Source organism: Drosophila mojavensis, unplaced genomic scaffold (genome assembly GCF_018153725.1).
Source record: "Drosophila mojavensis isolate 15081-1352.22 unplaced genomic scaffold, ASM1815372v1 contig_231, whole genome shotgun sequence".
Lineage (NCBI taxonomy): Eukaryota > Metazoa > Arthropoda > Insecta > Diptera > Drosophilidae > Drosophila > Drosophila mojavensis.
This window is the reverse complement of record NW_025318772.1, coordinates 5,734,712-5,760,717: the sequence shown is the minus strand read 5'-3', so window position 1 is coordinate 5,760,717 and position 26,006 is coordinate 5,734,712. Positions and strand designations below refer to the sequence as shown.

The 26,006-nt window shown below is 39.9% G+C and overlaps 8 protein-coding genes and 1 long non-coding RNA gene across 9 annotated transcripts; 2 read left to right on the top strand and 7 right to left on the bottom strand.

Annotated features, from left to right (window-relative positions):
- The first annotated feature begins 612 nt into the window (after positions 1-612).
- On the top strand, positions 613-3,883 carry LOC6575093 (ionotropic receptor 93a). The gene is made up of 10 exons (XM_032731218.2): positions 613-721; positions 780-932; positions 989-1,125; positions 1,177-1,285; positions 1,359-1,906; positions 1,961-2,063; positions 2,118-2,266; positions 2,325-2,498; positions 2,556-2,931; positions 2,998-3,883. Exons 1-10 carry the CDS (start codon positions 613-615, stop codon positions 3,732-3,734), a joined length of 2,595 nt encoding a protein of 864 aa, XP_032587109.2. The 3' UTR covers positions 3,735-3,883.
- LOC6575092 lies at positions 3,752-4,684 on the bottom strand. Its single transcript, XM_002001074.4, has 3 exons — positions 4,577-4,684; positions 4,264-4,352; positions 3,752-4,199 (listed from the first exon to the last, which is right to left on the bottom strand). Exons 2-3 carry the CDS (start codon positions 4,339-4,341, stop codon positions 3,879-3,881), a joined length of 399 nt encoding a protein of 132 aa, XP_002001110.1. The 5' UTR covers positions 4,342-4,352; positions 4,577-4,684; the 3' UTR covers positions 3,752-3,878.
- Positions 4,685-6,802: 2,118 nt separating this feature from the next.
- On the bottom strand, positions 6,803-7,582 carry LOC6575091 (homeobox protein EMX1). The gene has a single exon (XM_002001073.3). The coding sequence runs from the start codon at positions 7,534-7,536 to the stop codon at positions 7,000-7,002; it is 537 nt and encodes a 178-aa protein (XP_002001109.1). The 5' UTR covers positions 7,537-7,582; the 3' UTR covers positions 6,803-6,999.
- Positions 7,583-8,407: 825 nt separating this feature from the next.
- LOC6575090 lies at positions 8,408-11,125 on the bottom strand. The gene is made up of 4 exons (XM_002001072.4): positions 10,700-11,125; positions 10,395-10,644; positions 10,022-10,337; positions 8,408-9,963 (listed from the first exon to the last, which is right to left on the bottom strand). The coding sequence occupies exons 1-4, from the start codon at positions 10,953-10,955 to the stop codon at positions 8,752-8,754; spliced, it is 2,034 nt and encodes a 677-aa protein (XP_002001108.2). The 5' UTR covers positions 10,956-11,125; the 3' UTR covers positions 8,408-8,751.
- Positions 11,126-11,267: 142 nt separating this feature from the next.
- Positions 11,268-13,806, bottom strand: LOC6575089. The gene is made up of 4 exons (XM_002001071.3): positions 13,381-13,806; positions 13,072-13,321; positions 12,699-13,014; positions 11,268-12,638 (listed from the first exon to the last, which is right to left on the bottom strand). The coding sequence occupies exons 1-4, from the start codon at positions 13,535-13,537 to the stop codon at positions 11,421-11,423; spliced, it is 1,941 nt and encodes a 646-aa protein (XP_002001107.2). The 5' UTR covers positions 13,538-13,806; the 3' UTR covers positions 11,268-11,420.
- A 179-nt stretch (positions 13,807-13,985) lies between these two features.
- Positions 13,986-16,645, bottom strand: LOC6575088. The gene is made up of 4 exons (XM_002001070.4): positions 16,304-16,645; positions 15,987-16,245; positions 15,602-15,923; positions 13,986-15,549 (listed from the first exon to the last, which is right to left on the bottom strand). Exons 1-4 carry the CDS (start codon positions 16,557-16,559, stop codon positions 14,332-14,334), a joined length of 2,055 nt encoding a protein of 684 aa, XP_002001106.2. The 5' UTR covers positions 16,560-16,645; the 3' UTR covers positions 13,986-14,331.
- Positions 16,646-16,906: 261 nt separating this feature from the next.
- LOC6575087 (protein kinase C and casein kinase substrate in neurons protein 1) lies at positions 16,907-24,054 on the bottom strand. The gene is made up of 10 exons (XM_015167835.3): positions 23,950-24,054; positions 21,442-21,548; positions 21,191-21,300; positions 19,081-19,418; positions 18,780-19,006; positions 18,582-18,702; positions 18,415-18,525; positions 18,131-18,345; positions 17,834-17,991; positions 16,907-17,759 (listed from the first exon to the last, which is right to left on the bottom strand). The coding sequence occupies exons 2-10, from the start codon at positions 21,543-21,545 to the stop codon at positions 17,647-17,649; spliced, it is 1,497 nt and encodes a 498-aa protein (XP_015023321.1). The 5' UTR covers positions 21,546-21,548; positions 23,950-24,054; the 3' UTR covers positions 16,907-17,646.
- Positions 21,548-22,591, top strand: LOC122757019. Its single transcript, XR_006356908.1, has 3 exons — positions 21,548-22,041; positions 22,099-22,214; positions 22,278-22,591. It is a non-coding gene; the product is annotated as an uncharacterized LOC122757019 (long non-coding RNA).
- A 461-nt stretch (positions 24,055-24,515) lies between the features above and the next one.
- On the bottom strand, positions 24,516-25,883 carry LOC6575086 (zinc finger HIT domain-containing protein 2). Its single transcript, XM_002001068.4, has 2 exons — positions 25,773-25,883; positions 24,516-25,713 (listed from the first exon to the last, which is right to left on the bottom strand). The coding sequence occupies exons 1-2, from the start codon at positions 25,799-25,801 to the stop codon at positions 24,555-24,557; spliced, it is 1,188 nt and encodes a 395-aa protein (XP_002001104.1). The 5' UTR covers positions 25,802-25,883; the 3' UTR covers positions 24,516-24,554.
- Positions 25,884-26,006: the final 123 nt, after the last annotated feature.

The window sequence follows — 26,006 nt, the reverse complement described above, 5'->3', positions numbered from 1 at the left end:
TACATACATACATACAAACACAGAAATAAACATATATATAAAATAACAAAATATATAATATATACTCTATACTTTGTCAAAATAATTCTAAACCCATTTAAATTGATATTAATAAAAGCCCTACCATAAGTTAAAGCTAGTCAAAAATGTAACCTAAGTGAATTGTAACTTATAGTTTAGAGGTCCGATAGTTTTATTTGTTCCCTAGCTGTAAGATTGTAAAATGTAATTAACTTACACGCAATTTTGATGAACAATTTCATATATATAATTAAATAAACGAAGTTAACACCGCAAACACAATAATTTGCCCGAATATCCTTTACCGGACACCTGCAACAATTTGCTGACGTACCTGACATTTGATGTGGATGTCGACGCCTAACCGCAAACTGTCAATCAATCGCTTGCCGCCGAAAGCCCCTTTTCCATTGACTCTTTCTGTCCTTTGAATATTTCATGTGCTTTAGAAACTATGGTACACTCACCAACAAACATGATTTTAATTGGCTTTATGCTATATCCTAAAAAAAAAAAAAAAGGAAATCCGAGGCAACGTCGCTGGTATAGTTCGCTTTCACTTTTTAGTTGCTTCTCGACAGTTCGCACATCATGAAGCTATCGTCTTTAGTCTTCAGTTTTCTTTGTGGCTTGCTCAACTCTCCAGCTCCAGTGCTGGCCAATGACTTTGCATCGTTTCTGAGCGCCAATGCCTCGCTGGGTGAGCACGGAAATCTACAAAAAACCATTTGGTCGATTCTTCATTATGATCCTTCCAGCTGTGGTCGTGGACTATGAATACATGGCCACACATCGGCAGAATATAATGGCGCATTTTGAAAAGATTCTCAGTGATATAATACGCGAGAATATGAAGATAGGCGGCATCAATGTGCGCTACTTTACATGGAACTCCGTCAAAATTAAGAAAGGTAATATGGAAAATTTACTTTAAATACCATTGCCAAAATATATAGCCTCTCGATAGACTTTTTGGCAGCCATAACAGTGACGGATTGCGAGGGCACCTGGAACTTTTATAAAAGCACTCAACGATCATCTATACTGCTGATTGCGATTACTGACTCGGATTGCCCACGTCTGCCAGTAAATCGTGCGCTGATGGTGAGATAATTTGAATGCTTTTATTTCATGATATTCACTTTCTCTATCTAGATTCCTATGGTTTCCAAAGGCGATGAGCTCCCCCAAATCGTGCTCGATGCCAAAGTTCAGAGAATACTTAAGTGGAAGTCGGTGATTGTGCTCGTAGACCAAAATATTCGTGGGTATTCCAAACATAAATTCACAGCTATGGAGTCCGCATAAAGTGTGCATTTTTTCATTCCCTACGATAGTTGAGAACAATCCAATGCTGGTCAAGTCAGTCGTGCACGAGAGCACCACCAACCACATACCACCACTATCACTAACTCTGTACAACATTGACGAAACGCTTCGTGGGCCTCAGAAACGCATGGCGCTGCGTCAGGCATTGTCTCAATTTGCACCCGCCAAACATGAGCTGAAACGGCAACAATTTTTGGTAATATCCAAATTTCATGAGGATATTATTGAGATAGCCGAAACGCTGAGTATGTTCCATGTGAACAATCAGTGGATGTTCTTTGTTTTGGAGGACCAGCGTGGTGACTTTGATGCCAATACTGTGACCATAAATCTAGATGAGGGTGCAAATATAGCCTTTGCACTGAACGAAACGGTCTCTGATTGCGTGGACACATTGAACTGTACCATATCAGAAGTTTCAATGGCTGTGGTCACCTCGCTGTCACGCATGATACTCGAAGAGCAATCCATATATGGCAAAATATCCGATGAGGAGTGGGAGTCGATACGTTTTACCAAGCAAGAGAAACAGGACGCAATGCTTGAGTACATGAAAGTAAGCAAAACTAATGGAATTACGCTACTTAAAATTTACTTTGCGAATTTCCAGGAATACCTTAAGGCAAACAGTAAATGCGCAAGCTGCGCACGTTGGCGCATTGAAACAGCCATCACCTGGGGCAAGAGTCAGGAAAATCGAAAATTTCGCACAAGTAGGTGTAATGCATCCAACTGGACTTAATTTAAATAGCTTTCCTTACTTCTAGCGCCTACTCGCGATGCTAAGAATCGGAACTTTGAGTTCATCAATATTGGTTACTGGACTCCATTGCTGGGCTTCATGTGTCATGAGCTAACCTTTCCCCATATTGATCACCATTTTCGTAACATCACCATGGACATTGTGACAGTGCATGTGAGTCTTTGAGCCAGGAATATATGTTCATCTTATTATTGGTTCAAATCTCTCGTAGAATCCTCCCTGGCAAATCTTAACCAAGGATAGTCGCGGCGTCATCGTCGAGCATTCGGGCATTGTCATGGAAATATTGAAGGAACTAAGCCGCGCCTTGAACTTCAGCTACTATTTGCATGAGGGCCATTCATCGGATACTGATGACACGATCAGACAGAACATGAATGACAGTGTATGGATATAATTGAAAATATAAAAGATATATTTTAACGATAGACTCCAATTGTAGGATGAATTGATGGGCTCGATGACCTATCGCATTCCCTATCGAGTGGTTGAGTTAATGCAAAGCAATGCGTACTTTATGGGCGCCGTGGCCGCCACTATTGATGAGCCATCCAAGAAACACTTCAACTACACACAACCCATAAGTATACAAAAGTACACGTTCATTCTCCGCCAACCGGATGAGGTGAGTCGCATCTATCTGTTCACGGCTCCGTTCACCCTAGAGACCTGGGGATGCCTGGCAGGGATTTTGCTTTTTACGGCGCCCATACTGTACTTCGTAAATCGTCTAATGCCACTACCTGAGCTTCGAATTCACGGTCTGTCCACCGTGAAAAACTGTTTCTGGTATATTTATGGAGCCTTGCTGCAACAAGGTTTGTACCGTCAGCATAGATATAGATATAGAATATATATTTTAAAATCAATCAAAAATCCTATAGGTGGCATGTATCTGCCTCGTGCGGATAGTGGAAGATTGGTGGTTGGCTTCTGGTGGCTCGTGGTTATCGTATTGGTTACCACTTATTGCGGGAATCTCGTTGCATTTCTAACATTCCCAAAGTTTCAGCCGGGCGTTGATTACCTCCATCAATTGTTCGCTCATAAGGAAATCAAGCAATACGGCCTGCGCAATGGCACCTTTTTTGAGAAGTACGTAGAGGCCACGACACGGGAGGACTTCAAGCGGTTCATTGCGCGCTCTTCAATCTACAACAGCGTACAGAGCGAGAATATTGATGCAGTGAAGCATGGTGATCGGATCAATATCGATTGGCGTATTAACCTCCAGCTTATTGTACAACAGCACTTTGAGTTGGATAAGGAGTGCCGATTTGCATTAGGCAAGGAAGATTTTGTCGATGAGCAGATTGGATTAATGGTGCCCACAGGCAGTGCTTATTTACATTTGATTAACCACCACATAGATAGACTCTTCCGCATGGGATTCATTGATCGCTGGCATAAAACTAATTTGCCTTCCATGGACAAATGTAATGGAAAGAATATGCAACGTCAGATTGCCAATCACAAAGTTAACATGGATGATATGCAGGGCTGTTTTATGGTACTACTCTTTGGCGTAATTTTGGCGACGATTGTGAGCTGCTTTGAGTTCTGGTATCACCGGTTCTTTGTGGTTAGCAGGGAGCGCAAACGTGTGCCCTTTTCCAATTGAGAAACACATAAGATGCGTCGGATTACAGCTTGAAATGCGTAAAATAAGTTTTGTTTAATTGTTGAAAATTACTTATATGAACATTATTTTGCAATAAAAATAGCTCAGCTTCTGTTCATCAATCCTTCTGCAAACTGATCCACTTTACGTAGAGTTGGCGTTGGGGCCACGACGGCGGCCGAAGCCCTGTACAATGTTGACGAAGCGGCGATTGTACTGGATCCTGCGCTTGGCACGACCAGTCTTCTTCTTCTTTTTCTCCTGTTTCTCAACCTTGGGCGTTTGTCCCTTGACCTTACCGGCACGCGCCAAAGAACCGTGCACTTTACCACCAATCATGGGAATGGTAATATCCAATTCGAAGGAGCTCAGAGCTGTCACAGGTGTTTCATCGGTTAGAGTGGCACCTTCGCAGTTCAGGCTGAACTCTTCAGTTTCGAAGCCATGTAGCTGGGCCAGTTGGCTCTGCGAGAAACAAACGAAATTAGGTTAGGGTGAAGTTTTTGTTGTGACTACAACAATTACTCACCTTGACGCCAGCAATGGTAGCATCCTGGGACACTTCCAAAGCTTCAATGTTTTCCAAGCCACGTACGAAAAGCTGCATATTGATGTGCTCTGAAAATCAATAAAACTACATTTAATTGACATTCACAACCTAAGCCTGAAGCAGTGAGAAAACACGTGTAATTATTTGCACTGATATTTTCACTATCTGGCCGTACGCCATGCTTTGCATTTTGTGCAGAACATGTTCGGTACACTTTATATACAGAGTTCTTCACATTTAAGTCATTAAAACCATTGAAATATCAAAAAATTTAGCCCAAAAAATTGCTCACCTTGTCACTTTAATGCGGATCTATCGAAAAGAAAGAAATTAGGGCTGCCAACGATACGATATATTTTGTAATCGGCTGTAGTTGTCGCTAGAGAGCGCTATTACTGTCGGGCAACTCTGCTAGATGTAACTGTGCTGCCAGACTTTTCAATACGTAATGGCGCGAGACATTAATAGGAAATTATTTTTAAAAATGTATTTGTACATAAGCAATTTACGAGATTACAAAAATTTCAAGTTTTAGCTATCGAACCTAGTTTTGAATATATTTTGTATATATTTATGTCACACACATAGTAAGCGCATATGACAAATACCAGCCTGACGCCACGCTAAGCCACATTGCGTGCTTACCTCAATCTACGTAAAAATAGGAATTACGTTAATCCAACCACGTCTAGACTTCTATGCCCGACTTGACCCACTTTGGCATTATGTGCGTGCGTCGCTTTTGCCTGCACATTGTTTTGGGCTTTAAGAATAGGATTTACTGAGAGTACATTTGCAGCCCATGACGGCGCATGGCTGTGTTATTCTACGCCATTAGAATAAATATTGCCGCATTGTTTGTCAAACAGGACTAGATTAGTAACATAAACACAGCTTCATTGAATACTGGTCATAAGCCGATTTCGCAAATTTACATGAATTATCTGCAACTAATGAGTGTGGCTTAAATTAGAAGAAATTTGCGTACGTATATTGAGAGTTTTTTTCATACATTTGATGTTCATCTCTTGACTAGCAAATGCAGTTTGTCCGCTACATTGCCTATAAACTCTGAAAGGATATATTTGATATATTTTGTATATCATTGTGATTAATTTAGAACCCTTCGCTCTCTACAGAAGATGTTCATTTTATACCGGTAAAGGCTGATTGTGATTCAGGTGTCCTTTGGCCTACCATCTAGTATGGATATATGGCTATATGATCGGATAAGCAATGGCTGAGGTATACATAGCAGGCGGATTTGCGTAAACGAAATTACTTTACAGCTTGGCCGAATGGGCCAAATCTTTTGCATTCGCAAAAGTATCCTTAAATTCGGAACTCCCCTACCCGTCGGCACTTTTTGCCGAGGAAAGCCGCCGCATTGTAATTTGATATTTTCGTTGTATGCAAACAAAGGAAAGCGGAAAAACAAATTATTCTTGACCATGAAAACAGCAACAATTGCAAAATCGGCTTAGGATACGCCCCGCCTCTCGCTCGTTGTTTGCTGTTTTTCCGGCACGCGAGTTGCTTCCTTTTCATTGATGATTTCTAAAAAAGAAATTTCCCAGACTGAATAGTTTTTACCCACAGTGTTTGCACATGATTCGCGCTCTCTCATGATATCCTTGGCGGCAATGCGTAATGAAGGCATGTGTGGGAATAGAATCAATCAAGTTGCAACACAACCTTGCCTATCAAAAAGATCAAATTACTTAAACAAATTTGTAATTTGCATTATGTTAGCTGACCTGATATAAAATATGAGCTCTCGACGGATGTTGTACTGAATAGTTATAGACGCACAAAATTATAAAGCTAACTCATATTCTGGGAGATGTAAAAGTGTCCATAATTTACATATATGTATAGATTTTTAATATCTCATTTATATTAATTTTATATACTTTATAATAATCCAAGTAAAATATCGTGTGTAAAGGCAGATCGTATTTATCTTTGGAAGTTTGCATAACAAATCTATAGAAAATACCTATAAGCAAATAAGAATCTAAAAATATTATGGAAATTAATTTATTGAAATATTTGTACACATCACAAAAAAAGTTGAATTTTGAACAAACAAATGCATGCTTAAATTGAGAAAGTAAAGTCTCCGAAATCTTTAAAAATGATTTTTAAATGCATTCAATAAAGGCATTTAGCCACTCCATTAGTTAAGGTACCCTTACAAATGCGCCATAGAGTTTACGACAAAAGCTGCAATAAAACTATATTAAAAAAAAAAAAAAAAAAAAAAAAAAAAAATGCATTCAAAAAAATGATGTTCACCTTATAATCAATTTGCGTATAGGATCAAGCTTATCATATTGGTCAAGAAAACCAGATTATTTTGGCAAAATAATATCTGTTTTCAAAAGTTAAACTTAAGGTATATAAAAAAGTTAATTTTCATTCTTATCGAAGTTTAAACTCAATATTTCACGGTTTTTTTTTTTTAATATTATTTTATTTAAATGAAATTGTATACTAAATTGAAATAAGTTTATAATTCGTGTTATCAATTGTGGATTATATTCATACAATTTAAATGTTGCTTAAAATCTATTTATTGTCTTCGTATCATAATTATAAATGTATTCAATAATGTATTATTTACAAAAGGTCATCAACCCAAATACAATCACAAGTTACACAGTAACAGCCAAATTTAAATATTTTCATTAAGCGCAAGACTCAAGGGACTTTTCATACAATGATTAACACATCCTGCTCCGGCTCTGGACTAGATGCGTTGGATGAGAAGGTCGAGTCGCAGCTCTCGTCCTTTTCTCGCTTCTCACGTCTCTCCCGGGCACGACGATTCTGGAACCAGATCTTCACTCGCGTATTGGTTAGCTCCAATGAGTCGGCCAGCTTGTTAGCATCCTCCGCACTCAAATAGTTTGATTCCTTGTAAGCTCGTTCCAAAGCCTGGAGCTGGGCGGGCGTAAACGGAATACGAGGCAGACGTCCAGGTGTGCGCTTTGCGGGTCCCTGACGCAACGCGCGTGGCAGCTTGGGCGGATGGTAACGTGTGTACTGAAGCCAATCGTACATGGGCATTGGTCCGTCATCCATGGACGCGGCTGTTGTTGATGGCAACTGTTCCTTGAGTGCAGGCTGCGCATATGGATGATATGTGGGATGGTATCTGAGCCGCTGCAGAATTCCTAATGAGGCATTGGTGCCGACGTATCTATCACCGGCGCGGTTCAGTATGTAGTCGATGCTGAAGTCACTCATGATCCTCGAGTGTGCCAGTGCTGAATTGCTACTGTTCAGTGCTCTGCGCATCCTTGGCTATTTAAGGCCGCTGTCGACACAGGAACAGCCACCATTTTGTGCACCGCAATGGCACCACAGCCACATACCATATCGCTATCCTTGTCACACATTCCATTGAGGTACTCGAGTCTCATTTGCGGGCAATGAGGCGTTTAAAAGGCGTTGCCCTGCCTCTGGGCCCTGCCCAGGTAGGCTGTGCATTGTTATTACCCTTATAGGACCGTGATTAGGCAGCGCAAGTAATTGAAGTTGACACACGGAACCGGCCCTCGGAAGCCCGCCCAGCATAAGATACAGATACAGATACTTGAGTGATTTGAATGGCCTTCTCTCTGTAGCTTATACATATCCGTATCTGTATCAACAAATATTGCTGCTGCTGCTGTTTAATGCTTGCGTTTTGTGTTGTGGTTGTCGCTGGTGGTTTTCGGGGTGGTGCATGGCCTGCCTGGCCACCCCTCGCTCTAATCTACTCATCTGCTGCGCCATTTTCGATGGGAATACGAGTTGAGTCCCAAATTTTAATATGTTTTGATTGATTCGTAATTTTGTTTTCAAAATAACGAGTTCTGCCGACAGACTCGGCTCAAAGTATCAGTTACAATTGAATTTGCAGGCATATGTTTGCTAAGCAGAAAACTCATTTTCTGTTGAATTCTATTTATATATCATTTATATGAAATCTATTAAAATAGGCTAAGCAACTAAGCAACTAATATGTTTATTTCTTTAATTTAAAAGAATTAACTAATCTTTACCAACCTCTTTCACCTGTCGACTACTTGAGTGATTTGCGCCCAAGCTATTGACCCATAGATAAGATACAAAGTAAATAATTTCATTTTTTCTTTTTTATTGTTAAGATTATTACTAAAACAAACTTCTCCATTCGTACAGTACAACTGATGAAACAGCTGTACTCCGATCGCTGATATGGCCGCAATTGTCTCTTGCAATTGTCATATAATTGTAAACTAATTTGCCTGATAGATTCTGGGGTGAGATCGGAACTGGCGATAGGCATTGGCAACAATGCTCGTAAAATTGAGTTACTGCTACATTTAGTGATTTCGAGTACACGAAGGAATGCAGATGCATCTTTTCTAGGGCAATTACATTCCTGTCTGTGGTTATGCGGTACTCCAACCACTTCGGCAGCCGGAACTGATTGAGTCAACTGCCTTGGTTCGCACAGATGCAGAACTTTTTGGCCACTTTGTCATTTATACACATGGAGTGTTCATTGTAAGACGTCATTCGGCTGATGCTGGGTACAGAAATAGTGATGTTCTGGCTTATGTCGTACCACTGGACCGTTGCTTCAAAGAGCGCCTTTGCTGGTTCCGTTTCATATCGGACCAGGTATGAGTTGGATTGCCTTGAGTTTGTCAAAATTTTCTTTTGCACGGACTCAATATTACTCAGTCTCTGGATATGACAAATACCAATTAACTTCTTAGCTGCCAAGTAATTATTCGTTGCTTCTACCAACTGTTGGGCAATTAATTTAGCTTTTGAATCAGTTTTCGGAACATTTTCGAAGTCCACACAAGTACACCAATGCTCATCAATGCCAGCATCTGAGCAATCTCTTGATTCATCTAGCTCATAAAACAGACTATGACAGTTGGGACAACCTTCAGGCCGTGGCAAAACTGCCAGAGGTGTTTCCAGCTCCAGAATATGCTTCAAAGTGGCATAGATATCGTATGGTGAGGTTAAACGATTCCTATTTAGCTGTAAATTATGCACAAACTCTGGATATTTTTGCCTTAGCCAATGCGGCAGCCAAATATACATAATGGGCATCCGTTCCTCCAGAAATCCACTCTCCAATCCTCGAAGCTTACCAAAACGCATACCATGATCGCTAAAGAACAAAATAATGGACTCTTCAAATGCACCACTTCCTTGCAATGAGCGCATGTATTCAATGATTTTGGCATCCATGGAAGAGGGCAAGGCAAAATTATTATGACTAAATGTGTTTGTCCAGAACATGCCAAATGTGGACTGATTTTTGTAAAATTCCGTAAACTGTAAGGCAAAGTCATAAATGTACTCCGCAAAATGACGACGCCCCACACAGTATGGTAAAGCCATGTCGTATCTCTTCTTTAGCTCTTTCTCAACGGCCAAGATTAAGGGACGTGCATAGTAGTCCGTCGGAGGATCTTTAAAACCCTTAAACATATAGTCAAAAGTAGAATATTTACTCCAGTCCTCCCCATAGGCAGTGATATAGCCCTTATTTTTGTAATCCTTCCACAGCATTGGGCAAGCATCCAGGCCGCCCACATTCATTGGCTGGCAGGCGGATATAGAGCCTGAGCTGTTCAAGCCAGTCAGAAGAGCCATCAAATTGGGAAATGTGTTATCTGCCATCTGAAAAGATCTCATAAATTCATAGGGGCAAATATATGTATACTGCATGGACACCTACCTTGTTATAGCCCTGCAGCTCGAACCAATTCTCTTCTTTGAGATACTTGAACATCAACGGCATAGTCCGCTGGAAGTTCATCCTCGATAATGAATCAATGCCCCACAGTAGAACACTTGGTCTTCTCTTAGTGGATTCACTTGAGCTTGAATCATTCATAGCTGTTAGATTGTCTGCATGTTTAGCTGGTTGCACAAAGCTGAAAGCATCTTGTTGCAACAGCTTTTTATCGCTTAGTCGACGGCACTCGGTGATGATGGCATCTACATGACGTGGAACATCAAAGTCTTGATGAAAATTACTACATGGCAGCAATCTATAATTATAAATTATATATATCATTATAAATTCTAATGTACTGCACTGTACTTACTTATACTCCATATCCGCATTGGCGCCAACTCCGGAACGCAGGATCTGTTTATAGCAACAGGTTAAATTCGCCTCGCTCATATGCAGACTGTAGATGCCGTCCTTAAAATTCACCTTGATGAGATCCTTACCGGACTCGCACTGCTCATATGGTACTCCTCTGTATATCATTAGAACATCAGGCGTAAAGGGATCAGGGGCTGGCATCCGACACTTTGAGGTGTCCACAAAGAAGTTTCTCATCGTGGGCTCTGTTAATATGCAAAGAATTTGAATTTATGAAATACTTTTCAGTTTCACATTTACCTTGCGTTGAATTTAACAATTTTATTGTTATCTGTGTAGAGCTCGTAATATTTGTTATATTTGTTGTAGTTATTGTAGCTAATGTCATTGTAGTGTCCACATATATTCCACTCTCCACGAAATATCTTTGGTAATATAGTATAATCAGAACAATTGAGGAACAACCCAGAAAGAGCTTTAGAATTAATCGGAAACTCGAGGGTTCATTTAGCGCTGGACCTTGCGGCCTAATTAACCTATATTTAATGTTTGCCATAGGTATCAATACATATTAAGCACATTTCACATTTACGGTTTGCTGTGCTGTGTTCTGAGTGCTGCCTCATATCCAACTGATTGTGGTGGTGTTTCAATTCTAACGATCGCATTGAAAATTTATAAAAAGCGATATGAAGCTTCTTTCATTATTGACTCCCATAAGCTCTGATACGGCCTTATCAGTGCAGAAGAATACATTACATTTTGAATATTAATCTAAGCACTTAGGGAAATATAAATGTTTCAATGTTAAGCCTCGATGAGTAAATCGAAACAATCAGTTCTTCCTCAGTTATGCAGTTATGCTACATATACATTTTTTAATACAGATCATTTATTTATACTATCAGCTATAGTTTGCAAAAATCAGATATGTTTAGCAATATAATCAATAATAGTTTCAATTTTTTTTTCCTGCCACCAATAAGTTATAAATTGTTTGTGTTAAATATATATTTCTCAATCATTTGAGCACTGGCAAGTCGAAGCAAATGCAAAACTTTTTAGCTATATTATCGTCTACGCACTTGGATAGTTCACTGTAGGCGTCCAATCGACTTATGTCAGGCACGTTTACTGAGATTAACTTCGTCTTATTGTCCCAGTTCGCTGAAGCCTCAAAGACAGCATTCTCAGGTTTGGCTTCATACCTGACCAGGTAAGACTCAAATTCCATTGGCCTCACCGATGTTTTCCTTTGCACCGACTCAATATATGAAAGCTTCAGGGTTTGACAAATATCCGTCAAGTTGTTGGCCTGCAGATAGGCATTTGTAGCAGAAATAAGTTGATATGAAATTTCCCTTTTATTTATCACATTGTCTGAAGCATTATATAACGCATGGCAGGTGCACCAATGGTCCTCAATCCCCGCATCTGAGCAATCTCTCGATTCAGCTACTTCGTAGAAGATGCTATGGCAAGTGGGGCATGCTTCGGGTCGTGGCAAGTCCGCCAACGGTGTCTCCAGCTGCAAAATGTGCTTCAATGTGGCGTGGATGTCGTACGGAGACGTTAAGCGATTCCTATTCAGCTGCAAATTATGCACAAACTCTGGATATTTTGCCTTAAACCAATTCGGAAGCCATATATAAAATATTGGCATACGCTCCTCCAGAAACCCACTATGCAGGTTACGCAGTGGACCAAACCGCATGCCGTGATCACTGAAAAATATCACAATGAACTTTTCAAAGGTGCCAACTCTTTGCAATGAGTGCATATATTCAAGCATCTTAGCATCCATGGAGGAGGGCAGCGCAAAGTAGCTGTGACTAAACGAATTTGTCCAGAACATGCCAAAGGTGGATTCATTTTTGTGGACTTTCGTGAATTGTATTGCATAATCGTAGATATACTCCGCATAATGTCTACGACCCACACAGTAGGGTATACTGGCTGTAACATTTAATTTGAGTTCCTTCTCAATGGCCAGCACAAAAGGTCGGAGATAGTAATCTGTTGGTGGTTTGACGAAACCCTTCTTATTGTAGTTGAAGGTCGCAAACTGGTCCCAGTCTTCGGCGTAGGCTGTAATATATCCCAACTGCTTGTAATTCTTCCAAAGTAAAGGACAAGCATCCAAGCCCGCGACAGCCATTGGCCGGCAGACAGACATGGAACGGGAGTTATTGAATCCTGTCAGAATCGCCATTAAATTGGGAAATGTGTTATCTGCCATCTGCAAGAGTTGTAAACTAAATTATATTAAATAGTTAAATAAATGATACTCAATTCATACCTTGCTGTAGCCCTGCAACTCGAACCAATTCTCTTCTTTGAGATACTTGAACATCAACGGCATAGTCCGCTGGAAGTTCATCCTCGACAATGAATCAATGCCCCACAGTAGAACACTTGGTCTTCTCTTAGTGGATTCACTTGAGCTTGAATCATTCATAGCTGTTAGATTGTCTGCATGTTTAGCTGGTTGCACAAAGCTGAAAGCATCTTGTTGCAACAGCTTTTTATCGCTTAGTCGACGGCACTCGGTGATGATGGCATCTACATGACGTGGAACATCAAAGTCTTGATGAAAATTACTACATGGCAGCAATCTATAATTATAAATTATATATATCATTATAAATTCTAATGTACTGCACTGTACTTACTTATACTCCATATCCGCAGTGGCGCCAACTCCGGAGCGCAGGATCTGTTTATAGCAACAGGTTAAATTCGCTTCGTTCATATGCAGACTGTAGATGCCGTCCTTAAAATTCACCTTGATGAGATCCTTACCGGGCTCACACTGCTCATATGGCACTTTCCTGTATATCATTAGAGCCTCAGGCATAAAGGGATCAGGGGCTGGCATCCGACACTTCGGGGTGTTCACAAAGAAGTTGATTATGTTGGAATCTGTTAAAATTCAAGGTATTGGCATCTGTTGAATTGGACTCTATTTGGACTCACATTACCTTGCGCTGAAGTTAACGATTTTATTGTCATCTTAGTGGATATCTTTGCCATAGTTGTCCTTGTAGTTTGAGTGAAGTACCGCTCATTATACAAAACAATCAAAAGAATTAAAAAGCAACTCAAAAGAAGTTTTTTGGCCATTTTGGAGACCATCATTTGTTATTGAATTAGCGATCCACTCGTGCTAAATATATTGGGTCTGTGCGGTGTCTCATATCCAACTGATAATGGATTGTGGTTATGCTGAACCGGGCTATAGGTCTTATCATTTTTCTTTTTTAACTACGTCAATTCCAATCTATACTATTCAAATATATTTCCTACACGCTTTTTGAAAATTAAAAAAAAAAAAAAACAACGGTAAAGTCGGTAGCATAACGAATGTACGAAAAACAGATGAAATTTTTGAATTTGTTACAAAATTATTATATTCGAATTTCCTCGAACAAAGTGGCTGCAGAAGGTCTGAGAAATACCAACACAGTCCCAGAAATACCAACACAATTTGGTCATTATTGTTATTAAACTTGCATGGATCAAATCTTTCCGATTTTCAAAAATCACCGGAAATAAAACGGAAACTACAAAAAACTAATATACCCTGTTCATATCACGAACGATAACAAAAGTTATCTGCTTTTATTATAAAATTTAATGAAAAAAAATAGTTTTAATAAATTCATTAAATCTAAATCGTCATTATTGGCTAAGCTTAAAGATAAAGCATGAAGGGATTGTTCAGTTGGCCTCATATTCATATGCTTATTAACAACAATCGGTTTATAGGTATATCAATAATAGGGCATTTATAATCTTAATTTTAATTTAATAACATGTCAGCATATTAAAGACAAATCTGTAAACAATTTAAAAATACAAATTTTTAATTTAATTCAAATAAAAACCAATTTTAATTTACTTAATATAATAGAGAGATAAATATTTCTTTATCATTTGGGCTCTGGCATGTCGAAGCAAATGCAAAACTTTTTAGCTATACTATCGTCTACGCACTTGGATAGTTCACTGTAGGCGTCCAATCGACTTATGTCAGATACGTTTATTGAAATTAGCTGCGTCCTTTTGTCCCAGTCCGTCGATGCTTCAAAGAGTGCATTCTCTGGCTTTGCTTCATACCTGACCAGGTAAGACTCAAATTCCTTTGGTTGCACAGATACTTTTCTCTGAACCGACTCTATATTTGACAGCTTCAAGGTCTGGCAAATATCCGTCAAGTTATTGGCCTGCAGATAGGCATTGGTGGCAGCAATAAGCTGCTGTGCAATTTCCTTTATGTGAATCTCGCTACGTGAACTGTTTTTTAACGTGTGGCAGGTGCACCAATGGTCCTCAATCCCCGCATCTGAGCAATCTCTCGATTCAGCTACTTCGTAGAAGATGCTATGGCAAGTGGAGCATGCTTCGGGTCGTGGCAAGTCCGCTAGCGGTGTCTCCAGCTGCAAAATGTGCTTCAATGTGGCGTGGATGTCGTACGGAGACGTTAAGCGATTCCTATTCAGCTGCAAATTATGCACAAACTCTGGATATTTTGCCTTAAACCAATTCGGAAGCCATATATAAAATATTGGCATACGCTCCTCCAGAAACCCACTATGCAGGTTACGCAGTGGACCAAACCGCATGCCGTGATCACTGAAAAATATCACAATAGACTTTTCAAAGATGCCAACTCTTTGCAATGAGTGCATATATTCAAGCATCTTAACATCCATGGATGAGGGCAAGGAAAAATTATTATGGCTAAACGAATTTGTCCAGAACATCCCAAAGGTGGACTCATTCTTATGGACCTTCGTAAATTGTATTGCATAATCGTAGATATACTCCGCATAATGTCGACGACCCACGCAGTAGGGAACATTGGATACCAATGCCTTCTTGAGTTCCTTCTCGATGGCCAGCACAAGAGGTCGTGGATAGTAATCTGTTGGTGGTTTGACGAAGCCCTTCTTATTGTAGTTGAAGGTGGCGAACCGGCCCCAGTCCTCGGCGTAGGCTGTAGTATATCCCAACTCCTTGTAGTCCTTCCAGAGTAAAGGACAAGCATCCATGCCAGAGACAGCCTTTGGCCGACAGACAGACATGGAGCGGGAGTTATTGAATCCTGTCAGAATCGCCATTAAATTGGGAAATGTGTTGTCTCCCATCTTAGAGATTGATTATTAACTATATAATTAATAAATGATCTAGTGCACTAACCTTGTTGTATCCTTGCAGCTCGTGCCAATTCTCTCCTCGCAAGAATTTGTGCATCTGAGGCATAGTCCGCTGGAAGTTCATTCTCGACATGGAATCAATGCCCCAAAGCAGGACACTTGGCCTGTTTTCAGCTGGCGTTGATTGACCTATATTTAAGGCAATTGAAGCTGTTCGATTGGCCACATGTTTGCCTGGTTGCACAAAGCTAAAAGCATCCTGTTGCAGCAGCTTTTTGTCCTTCAGACGACGACACTCGGTGATAATGGCATCCATATCATGAGGCAGGACAAAGTCCTGTTGGAAATATTTACATGACCACAATCTACGATCACAATTAGTTTTGACTCTCCATTTGTCGAATCAAATAAAATATATGTATATCTACTTGAACTTGTTGTCCGCCTCCGCACCATTTCCGTCGCGCAGAATCTTTTTATAGCAGCATCTGATGTCTGCTATATTCATGTGTAGCTTATAACGTCGATCCGTCTCATTGTAACTCACAGATATTAGAGCCTTTGTTTTATCGCAAGAGGAATAGGTTGAATTCTCAAAGATTCTCAGCGCATCTCTTGCAAATGGATTTATAGCGGGCATACGACATCGTGAGGTGTACACAAAATAGTTATCCAAGATGTTGGGACCTATAGGTTAATATAATACCTTGCTATATTTGATTATTGCAACAAACCATATTTTTACCCAACGTTCCGGAAGGGTTTCGTAAAGGCCCTAGCTGCGGTGCAGCCGAAGTCAAAATGATATTGCCCTCATTAAATGCATTTTCTTCTGCGCATGCAATATAATCATCGTATAAGTTGTCAGTCAAATCTGTCGCTATAGAACTCAGTGTTGGGGAAGTTGTGAAAGTATAGAGAAAAATGAGTAGAAATATGCCACATATAATGCAAATTTTCCAAGTCTTCTGTCCGGCGGATCTATCGCTAAGCCAAGCCATTTCCGGTTGAATAAGTTGACCAGCTATTATATGCCCATTGCGTGTTGGACTGATCGCGCTGCTTTCCTGAATCAAACTGTGCTATTATAATCTCCATATATTACTCAGAGCACAAGTTTAACTTCGGATTCAGTTTTATCGCAACTCTCAATGCCATTTATGAGAACTTCAGCTTCTGCGCTCGTTTATCGACAGCACATGTGTACATATTTGAGTAATGCCTATTGAAAGTGGATAAGTATTTAATGATAGATATTTCGGTATTTTCTCTGATGATAACAATTAGAATATGATAGTTATCCAAGAAACATAGCAAGGAATTATAATTATAATGCATTGAGTTGTTATTCGCTTTTTGTATTTTCTGTTTTATTTCAATAATTTAAGTCAATTAAAAATGTACATATACAATAATATACGTATACTTTTTATAACACAAGTATACACAAAACTTCATAAATAATAAAAATATGTTCATGAAACGCATTACAAATACCACGCACATATTTAAATATGCTTTTTAAATTGTACGCAGATTACAACTGGCCACAAAATGTGAACGGCCAGCTGAATCTAGTAAAAATGCGCGCACATTCTAAAAAACTCATGTTCATATCAGTTTTAGCTAGAGCATAATACATATGTAATAGTATTGTAATATTATTTCATACATTGACGTTTACACTTATTGTTCTGTCGACGTTTTATCTACGTTAATCTGTATCCATATTTTTCCTGTTTCAACTACATTCATTTGCATTCTACTGTGGGTGAGTTCTTTCATCTTATTTATGTTTTTATTTTTTATTGTTATTTTCTTTTATTTGTTGGTAGGTTGGATTTCCTTTGCTCAATACAAATTTTATGCCTAATACATAAGATGCCACACCTTGGTGTGAGCAATTGCTCATAACAAATTCTAATACATATTATAATTTCTTCAACGACTGTATTTTTTTTTACTTTAAACGCAATCTGCATTATATACTTTAAATGTATTATCTTGGTATCTAAATATTCTCAATGTCTGTAAATGACATTAATTTAACCACTGCCCGCCCTGCTCGTCATCAGATAATTCGACCATTTATGAGTTAGTTACTTCCACATAGTTCGCCGGATACAAGCCTACTCGGCCATTCATGCGACCTTTGCACCAGCCTTGTTCATCCTCATCCTCTAGTTTCTCAAAGACATCACCTGACGAAATAGACATTAATGATTAGAAGGGAAAAACGAGATATATGTGCTACATGTGTGTGATCGATGCCTACCTTGCTTGAATGTAAGCTCGTCGCTTTCAGCGCCGTCATAGTCATATAAGGCCTTCACTGGCACACCCGGCTCCCCGTTGTCGACCAGCACATTGTCAGCCTCATCCCACTCCTCCTCCTCGTCGAATGGGTTTGCGTCGACTTTGCCGTTGCCATTACTGTGTGTGCATGCAAATTGAAATCAATTAGTTCAATGAAAATGAGCGACAAATCCAGATAGTAGCAAGCAGCTACAGCTGTGACCACTGAAGTGTACTATCCCAAACAATTCAAATTCAGAAACAGTGTCCAACTTACGTTACGCTCGAATTGCGATTTGAAGCCGCCGCCGCTGACGCTGCCGTTGCTGCTGCCGTCGCAGCGCCAGCCGCCGATGCTGTCGACACCGTTGATTTAGTTTCGACTGTTGTGGCAGAGGTTTGATTTAATGCTTGTTCCTGCTGGCTGCTCTTGCCGCTCGCTTTGCTGCTAACGCTTGCGTTCTTCTTTAGACTATTTGTAGAAGGGTACTCCTGTGCGGTAAATAATTAAAGAAATTATTAAGACAATTATGCATTTAATTAAACATGCAGCAAACACACATGCACATCCTCGGCGACGGGTCGTTGATTGATGAGCGTTATGGCCGCTGCAGGCAGAGCCTCTTTCGATTTGTTGCCCTTGGCTATATCACGGAACTCCTCCGTGTATTCCTGCAAACACAAAGTAATTTACAATGAGTTCATTAGAATACCATCTAAACACTTACCACAAATGCAGGCCAGTTCATGGCCATATTGATACCATGGTTATTTGACCACCATTTCAAGTCCTTTTGTTGGTCCGCATTGTTGATTGTATGATAGAACTCCTCATAGATTTGGGACAGGCTGCAATAAAAGAGATGGTAAATGGTAAAGATTTCAAAATTGATTTTAAAAAAGCCAAATCGACCGTTGATACTTACTTTTGCACTTTGGTTGGATCGAGACACTCATGCACATTAAATAGCACTTCTTTGAAGAACTGCAGACGTGTCTTCTCCATGTTTTGGCACTTCTCAAATACGGATGTCATATCCTCAATGTAAACGGAATTATATTTGGTTATTTCGCCAATGGCCTGTTCATATTTCTCGCGGCACTTTTGAACTTGATCTTTGGTCTTTTGCACGCGATCGTGCATCTTTTTCACCTGCAAAATAATACGCAATAAAGCAAAGCCATACAACTGTCGATACTGTCTATCGGTTATAGTATAGAACTAACCTGATCTGGCGACAGCGAGCTGTCCGCATTGGCGTTGCGCTCTTGATTGGTGGCGCTACGTTCCGTTTTGCATGCTGCATGATAATCTGCTTTGGCCTTCTCCACTTTGGCCAGCAATTTGGCCCAGGGCTTCTGTGCCTTTTTGAACAGATCATCCATGTCTTTGCGTTCCTTGATCTGCATGAGTGTGTGATGGTAGTTATCCTTTTGCCAGGTCTTAATCTGACTATTGACATCATTGCACAGATTATCCTTGATCTTCATGTGTACATCTGACAATCGCTCTGCTTCGGTTAATACACCCTTCCAAGCTGCTTCCGTTGTGCCATATTCTGGTCCTAAAATCGAATCGAAACCAAAATCCAATTAAATTGATTATCAGAACTCGTCACATATTCTTTAGTGGTAATGATGTGTAATTTTTAAACGATTTTCGAGAGTTTCTGTCATGTTGCTGATGTCATCAACAACAGGCATTTTTTATCTAATCACCTGGAAGTCGGTTGCCAATGTGTGCATGTGTGTGGGGCTTGTATGGGGAGTGAGTGGGTACGGCAGAGCTTAGGCATGTTTACGGTATGCTAACAACAACTGAAAAACCGTAATAGAGTTTATACGATGCCCACTTAATAATTGCAAATTGGGAATGCACGAAACTCGTTTGACCATTTTGACTAACGGCCACTCAACTATTCTCAATTGGCACCCCACACACACACACGCATACACACATACAAGCGCGCATCATACAGATTGAGGCGCTTAGCACAAAAATAAACACGTTCTATTTTCTCATCGCATTGATTTTTGAAACCATTTCGAATGACGCTTTGGTGCCGGTTTGCTATGCTACTCTTTCAATTGGCTGAGTGGGTGTGCCGGCTGAGGTAAAGGGACTTGAGCGGTGGCCCGTTGATAACTCTAGCTAGACGCAACTAGGCAAATTCCGTACAATATTGTCGCGCGCTCGATGAAGCCGCTGCTTTTTTTTTTTTTTTTTTTTTTTTGCTTTTTTTTTGCCATTGCTCTTTGTCGTCGTGCTCACCGTGAAAGTGGGCTGAGAGCAAAGGCGGGCATAACAGAAAACAAAAGCAAAAACATTAGCAATAGCAAAAGCTGGTAACCAACATTGCTCACAGTGTACTCGATTTCATTTCACAAAGACATCGCGCACACTGGAACTGAAATGGCGACGAAAACGACTGAAATCGGTGTAGTGACATTTGCCTGTTAGGGAAATTCGGCATTCCACACACTAAAGGAAGAGCTCTATCAACTGGTTATCAAATTGATTGGCATAACAATAAGACCTTTGTTGAGTTTAATATCAGTTTTTTTTTAGATAAACTACAATTTAACATAAATGGAACATAAGCCATAAAAGAAGCTTAGCTGAAATGATATTTCAATATTTTTTAACGACTTTATCAGTTGCCTAACAGCCTTAACCTGTCTAACAGTTTGTTTTGAACACTTGATGGAATAGTTTTCCAGTTCTAAAACAATTTCGTGTGATTTGGCACCAGAGTGCGAAGCTGCCGATGACAACAGGTATGAGACAGTGCAAAACAAAAACAAAAACAAAAAAAAAGGGGGCAACAAAAAGCCCATTAATAGCTTAAGCCACTTATCGCACAGCAACAATGCGCAGTGTACACAAAATGTGGCAAAATAAGAACTGAATTCTGTCAGCCCACTGAGCAGTGACGCTGGCAACGGGTCATCACTGTAGTTGTTGTTGTTGCTCCATTGGTCCGCTGAGCGGGCGTGAATGAATGTGTGTAAACAAATAACACGGTTATATGCATACAGTTACATATTCAAGTAGAGTACGTAGTATTTAATGTTTCTTTATAACTCTTTTCCTCCTACTTTACATTCATACATTATTCAGTAAATGTCGCCGTCATTGTTATGTGACACAATAATAATTTCCTTTGCAAATCGAGTCAAACGAAAGCAAGACTTGAGCTTTGAGCATACATATTTGTATGTACAAATGCTTAGAAAAGGAATCACTACAACCTGTATTTGTTTCTAATTTCTAATCTGTTATTAATGTGCAGAGTATTGGGCAGTCGCCAACAAATTATTAACTCGTTTCGCTTACCTTTCTCAATGAGTTCACCCCATTTCTTTGACCAGGCGCGCAAGCTTTTGGCATATCCCTTCTCAATATCGGCACGCTCCTGTATCAGTTGCTGTAGGTCATTGCAGAGTCTGTGCGGGCAGATGAGAAAGCGAGAAGGAAAGACACACAGAGAGAGTGAGCGAGAGCGACAATACAAATAACTGGTTTTCCAGTTTGTTATTGCTGGCAATGACCCTAACAGTGTCTACGATTTGTATTTTCATACTCACTTGTAGCTGTCTTCGATGCGTTTGGTGGTTCGTTTGTAATTGCCGGGCTCCCAGAAGGAATCACTTCCAGCCTGCAGAAGCTGTTCATCGCTGTGGTGGGACATTTCCTAAAATAAAACAATTAAATAAGTAACAATTTGGAGCTTAACAGACGACCAACTGACTCAGTATTGGATTTATCTGACTACATTTAATGGCAAGGCAACACACATCGGCTCTTCAAGCAGCAATAAATCGACTATTCGTACAACAATAAACGATCACTGTGCTCGCCCCTCGGACAAGTAGAGATATATGTATTTCGCATGATGGCATACAACTACTCGAAAGCAATATGTACTCAATTATATGTATTTCATTTAGCTTACGTAGTTGAAATCTTTCAAAATTACACAATTAAAAAAAAAATATATACATATTGCGCATCACCATTCAGCAATTAATAAGGAATTTTCATACTCGTTTTATGACAACATGTATAAATCAATAAAACGTCAGCGTAAAAGCCTAAAAATATGTGTATTTTCTATTGTTAATGGAACCTACGAATAACATCGTCAACAGGTTACAATTAAGCATGGTATTTGGACATGTAAACAGGTAAGACATCATTCTATTTTTATATTTATTAAAATAAACAAACCATTTTACTGCTAGACTGAAACTCAATTGAGTTTTGATTTAAAAGGCCAACCAATTGTGAAACTAATTGGCGCCGTTTACGGCTTCGATCCTCTTATGTACGCGCCCAATGCGATTACACACATACATAGGTATGTATATATACACACACATTAATATATACAACATATATTGATATGCTATATTGATAACAGTGCTTCAGTTATGTATGTGAGGTGGAAATTGGGAACACTTTTATAGCTATCTCAAGGCGCTTAAATCAATACGTTATACGATTGATTTGGTAAACGCACAATGAGTTGCAGACAATCGGTGAACAAAACGAATCCTATCGACTAAGAGACACCCTATATACAATTCCACAACATCAAATTCTCATAAAGAAGAAATCAAATGTGTAAACAATCATAGTAAAGCCTTATAATTTAAATAGAAACTGCATGGGGTTCTTCTAAGAAACATCAAGATTAGTTCTACTGCTGGTATAGCGCAAGTATTTAAATATATTATTGATTACATCAGCATGTATGTATGTCTTTATGTCCTCAGCTTATGACATGTTTCCGCAAAAACATCAAACTCTTATATGCTTCTCCTCACAGGGTGTAGCAAACTCGTCAGCTGTTTGTAAACAATGCAAAGGTTGCCTGTCAAACACTTTCGCACACACACATAGGCAGGTATACACACACACACACACTCTCACACACATATGCAGATAGAGACACACGTTATCAATGGAGCCGCATGCAGACATTCGGTCACTGACTGCCGGCGTTTGGCCGGGCTCCAAGCAATAGAGTGAGAGAGAGCCTTCCGTTTGGGAATAGGCTGCGCCCCATCCACTTTCCGAGACGAGTGACAAGCGATTGTGGAGCGGACGAACTGGCAGCTGAGCTGAGCGGAGCTTCGCTTTTGACATCGTCATCAGCCAGCGTCAACGCTCTGCGCCGTATTGCTTGCGGTGTTTTATTTCCATTGGGTGTTGTGTTCGCTGTGTGCTGTTATAAATTTAGCTGCATGCAGTCATAACTACTTATTTAGCATTGTACACGTTATGCGACTTTGATTTCTCGTAGTCAAGTTGTTTATTAATTTGATTATTGTTGTTGCAGCAGATGTCATCGGTGCTGCGGCTGCTGCTGCTGCTATTGCTGTTTTTCTTGTTGTCATCGTGGCGGTCACCGACGCCGTAGCATTGAAGTAGAAATTTTTAACAGAAAGTTAACAAACAGGTTGACGCATACTTCGCATATTTGTCGAGATAGATAAGCAGTCGCACACAGAGAGATACAAGCACAGCCAAACACATACACGCACGCACACACACACACACACACTTAAGGAGCTGTAGTCTAAAAAAGATAAGCAGCGCGCACAAGGCCCAAACTCGTTTATCTTTGGCCAAGATTGAACATTTTTACGAATTAATAACAAATATTTGCACCTGTATCCAGCTGCTTAGCTTATATAAGTTCTAATTCTAAAGAACTTAATGTTTTGTTTAATACTTAATGGGCGCCATTCACACACACGCACGCACACTTGCTCACTCAAATTGTTTCCTTTTTTTTGCACTAATTTAGCGACTGAAGCGCAGCGAAGAAGAACACTTCATACACACCAGCAGGCACCCATACATATACACATACACACGTATACAACATTCCGCTACACAATCCCGCACTGTTGTCCGCACCCAAAACGTAAACGCGTTCACACGAAATGTTCTATCCAATGTTCTTATTGCTGTTGTTGTTGCTTTTGCCTTGCCACATGAATTAATTGAAATCTTTAGACATTTGGCATATTGTGGCACACGACTAATATTTGCATTTAATGCCGTGTCGATTCAATTGAACATACCAAAAAACAAAATAGCCGTAAAAAGCACTACAACTTGCGTGTGTGTCTGAAATCGTCAACTAAAAAAAACTAGCAGGGCTGGCAAGTAACAACTAGACTTTGTGCCAGCGAGGGCTACCAAACGCTACTGGTTCGTTGCGACAGGTTTGCAGCTCCAATACAGTAATGACACATACTTAATTGCAAATGTGTAAATTTCAAACGAATTTGTCTTACAATTAATATATATTGAAACAAAATTAAATTGTAGGAATCATTTGATAAATCATTGGAATGATATTTTGTACTTTTTAAGACACGGTACAAGCATATTTGTGTTTTATACTCTGTTCTGTTAGTTAAGAGTTGAATGTTAGGCTAAGATAACAGAATACGATGTGTTATTTTGTTGATTTGTCAAAACGCTCTCAGTTCAAAGAAAATTAGAATTAATTCATAAGCTCAAACATGCCAAGTTACTTACTTTGGGTTCAATAACCGACAGAGCTGAGTGTAACCAATTGGCCAATATGACTCGCACATGGGTGTTGATTCTGTTGTCCATTATTAATAACCAATTTAAGAAGTGTGCTAAAGCTAAATTTTTTATTTATTTGACAGATTTCTCATAGTAACTCCTCTCGCGCTACATACGAGAGCATAAATTCAATTTTCTTAATCAACTGCGAGAGTTTGGTTCGATTCAGCTCGACACTTCCACTGGCTAGAGCGAACAGCTTTTGGAATTCGGCCTCCTCTGAATGTTTTCGTTTGCTTAGCGCTTTGCTCTGCTGTAGCAGCTGGAGGATATCGCTCAATGCTGCCAGTTTATGTTGAGCTGTGGACATAAGTTGACGTGCATCCTCTTGCAATTGTTCGCGACTCTCCACGAGAAAATTTGTGCCTGCGCCTGCGCTGCCAACTGCTGCGGCACCGGCGGGTCCATTGCCTGTGGTACAGGCCTCCATTTGCACGGATACAATGGCGTCCTCAGCATCTTCGAAGTTGGTGCCATACTTCAACGTTGCACTAAGATTCACCAAGTGCGCAACAGCTTCACTGGCATTGGTACGTTGCTCGCCGCCAAAAAATCGGGCCACGCAAGCATAGGCGCTCAAGATGTTCCAGAGATTGTAGTGCAGGCAGGGCGAAGGCGTCTTTTTGCACAAGCTTGTGAATGTGGGAATGTTCTTATGTATTTCAGGCATGTCAATTTTATCATCTGTTGCTGCAGGAAGGACAACAATCTTGGAATTCTTAGGCTTGCACCACCATGGCTTATAATCGGGCATTAGTTTCATTATTTCACCACTTGCAATTAGTTTCTGGAATTCCTGTTGCTCTTCAGCTGTGAGTCGACTCCAAACCTCATCCGCATCATTTATGTCGATTCCCTTGAGACGCGTAGCCATATCTACAATCTCATCCACTTCCTCAGCATAAGGATCCTCTATGCCATCCGCATCTCCCTCAACCTCATCGTCACTTTGTTTTGGTTCCGCGTCGTCGTCATCCGAGTCCAAGGGATTGTCTAAGCCATCTGCATCAAAATCCTCTGGTTTGAAGCCAGCATCTGATTCGCGCATTCGTTTCAGAATATCAAATATTTTACGCATATCTTTTTGACTTTCGGGTGTTGTGGTTGCACTCGCCAATTCGTCCTGTATGCACGCTTTATAAAATTCTTCGGAACATTTGAGATGCGCCTTTGATTTGTAGCAAGCCACGCTGCAATAAATCGCATTGCACTTGGGGCAAGTGTATTTGAAAGGTGCCTCATGGCAACTGAAGGAAGGAAGATATATTATTAATATAATTTAATAATTTTATTCTCAGATACATACAAGTGGCATTTTTCCGCACCTTCAGACATAGTGTCTAATAAACTATATGCCTTGCTACCAAAACAATGCAGCCGTTAACCATATGTTGTTTCGTGCTGCCAGCCTATGCGTAATGTTGCCGCCTTACTTTGAATGGCAAATATTTGCTACTCGAAATTTTAACACTCAAGAAAAGCTTAAAATTGGCGCCTATCATATTTAAAAGTCCGTAATTAATCAAAAATTAATAAATAT

Excerpts from the sequence above, each read along its gene's own strand:
- LOC6575089 (XM_002001071.3), bottom strand. The coding sequence starts at position 13,537 with ATGATGGTCTCCAAAATGGCCAAAAAACTTCTTTTGAGTTGCTTTTTA. Across the intron at positions 13,322-13,380 it reads ATCGTTAACTTCAGCGCAAG|ATTCCAACATAATCAACTTC; the intron begins GTAATGTGAGTC and ends GAATTTTAACAG. Across the intron at positions 13,015-13,071 it reads ACTGCGGATATGGAGTATAA|ATTGCTGCCATGTAGTAATT; the intron begins GTAAGTACAGTG and ends TTATAATTATAG.
- LOC6575086 (XM_002001068.4), bottom strand. The coding sequence starts at position 25,801 with ATGTCTGAAGGTGCGGAAAAATGCCACTT. Across the intron at positions 25,714-25,772 it reads GGTGCGGAAAAATGCCACTT|TTGCCATGAGGCACCTTTCA; the intron begins GTATGTATCTGA and ends TCCTTCCTTCAG.
- LOC6575093 (XM_032731218.2), top strand. The coding sequence starts at position 613 with ATGAAGCTATCGTCTTTAGTCTTCAGTTTTCTTTGTGGCTTGCTCAAC. Across the intron at positions 1,126-1,176 it reads CAGTAAATCGTGCGCTGATG|ATTCCTATGGTTTCCAAAGG; the intron begins GTGAGATAATTT and ends TTCTCTATCTAG. Across the intron at positions 2,064-2,117 it reads AAATCGAAAATTTCGCACAA|CGCCTACTCGCGATGCTAAG; the intron begins GTAGGTGTAATG and ends CCTTACTTCTAG.
- LOC6575090 (XM_002001072.4), bottom strand. The coding sequence starts at position 10,955 with ATGGCAAACATTAAATATAGGTTAATTAGGCCGCAAGGTCCAGCGCTA. Across the intron at positions 10,338-10,394 it reads AATGCGGATATGGAGTATAA|ATTGCTGCCATGTAGTAATT; the intron begins GTAAGTACAGTG and ends TTATAATTATAG. Across the intron at positions 9,964-10,021 it reads AGCTGCAGGGCTATAACAAG|ATGGCAGATAACACATTTCC; the intron begins GTAGGTGTCCAT and ends AGATCTTTTCAG.
- LOC6575091 (XM_002001073.3), bottom strand. The coding sequence starts at position 7,536 with ATGAGTGACTTCAGCATCGACTACATACTGAACCGCGCCGGTGATAGA.
- LOC6575087 (XM_015167835.3), bottom strand. The coding sequence starts at position 21,545 with ATGTCCCACCACAGCGATGAACAGCTTCTGCAGGCTGGAAGTGATTCC. Across the intron at positions 21,301-21,441 it reads CGCATCGAAGACAGCTACAA|ACTCTGCAATGACCTACAGC; the intron begins GTGAGTATGAAA and ends CTGCCCGCACAG. Across the intron at positions 18,526-18,581 it reads TGAACTGGCCTGCATTTGTG|GAATACACGGAGGAGTTCCG; the intron begins GTAAGTGTTTAG and ends TTGTGTTTGCAG.
- LOC6575088 (XM_002001070.4), bottom strand. The coding sequence starts at position 16,559 with ATGGCTTGGCTTAGCGATAGATCCGCCGGACAGAAGACTTGGAAAATT. Across the intron at positions 15,924-15,986 it reads GAGGCGGACAACAAGTTCAA|ATTGTGGTCATGTAAATATT; the intron begins GTAGATATACAT and ends TTGTGATCGTAG. Across the intron at positions 15,550-15,601 it reads AGCTGCAAGGATACAACAAG|ATGGGAGACAACACATTTCC; the intron begins GTTAGTGCACTA and ends TCAATCTCTAAG.
- LOC6575092 (XM_002001074.4), bottom strand. The coding sequence starts at position 4,341 with ATGCAGCTTTTCGTACGTGGCTTGGAAAACATTGAAGCTTTGGAAGTG. Across the intron at positions 4,200-4,263 it reads CTACCATTGCTGGCGTCAAG|AGCCAACTGGCCCAGCTACA; the intron begins GTGAGTAATTGT and ends TGTTTCTCGCAG.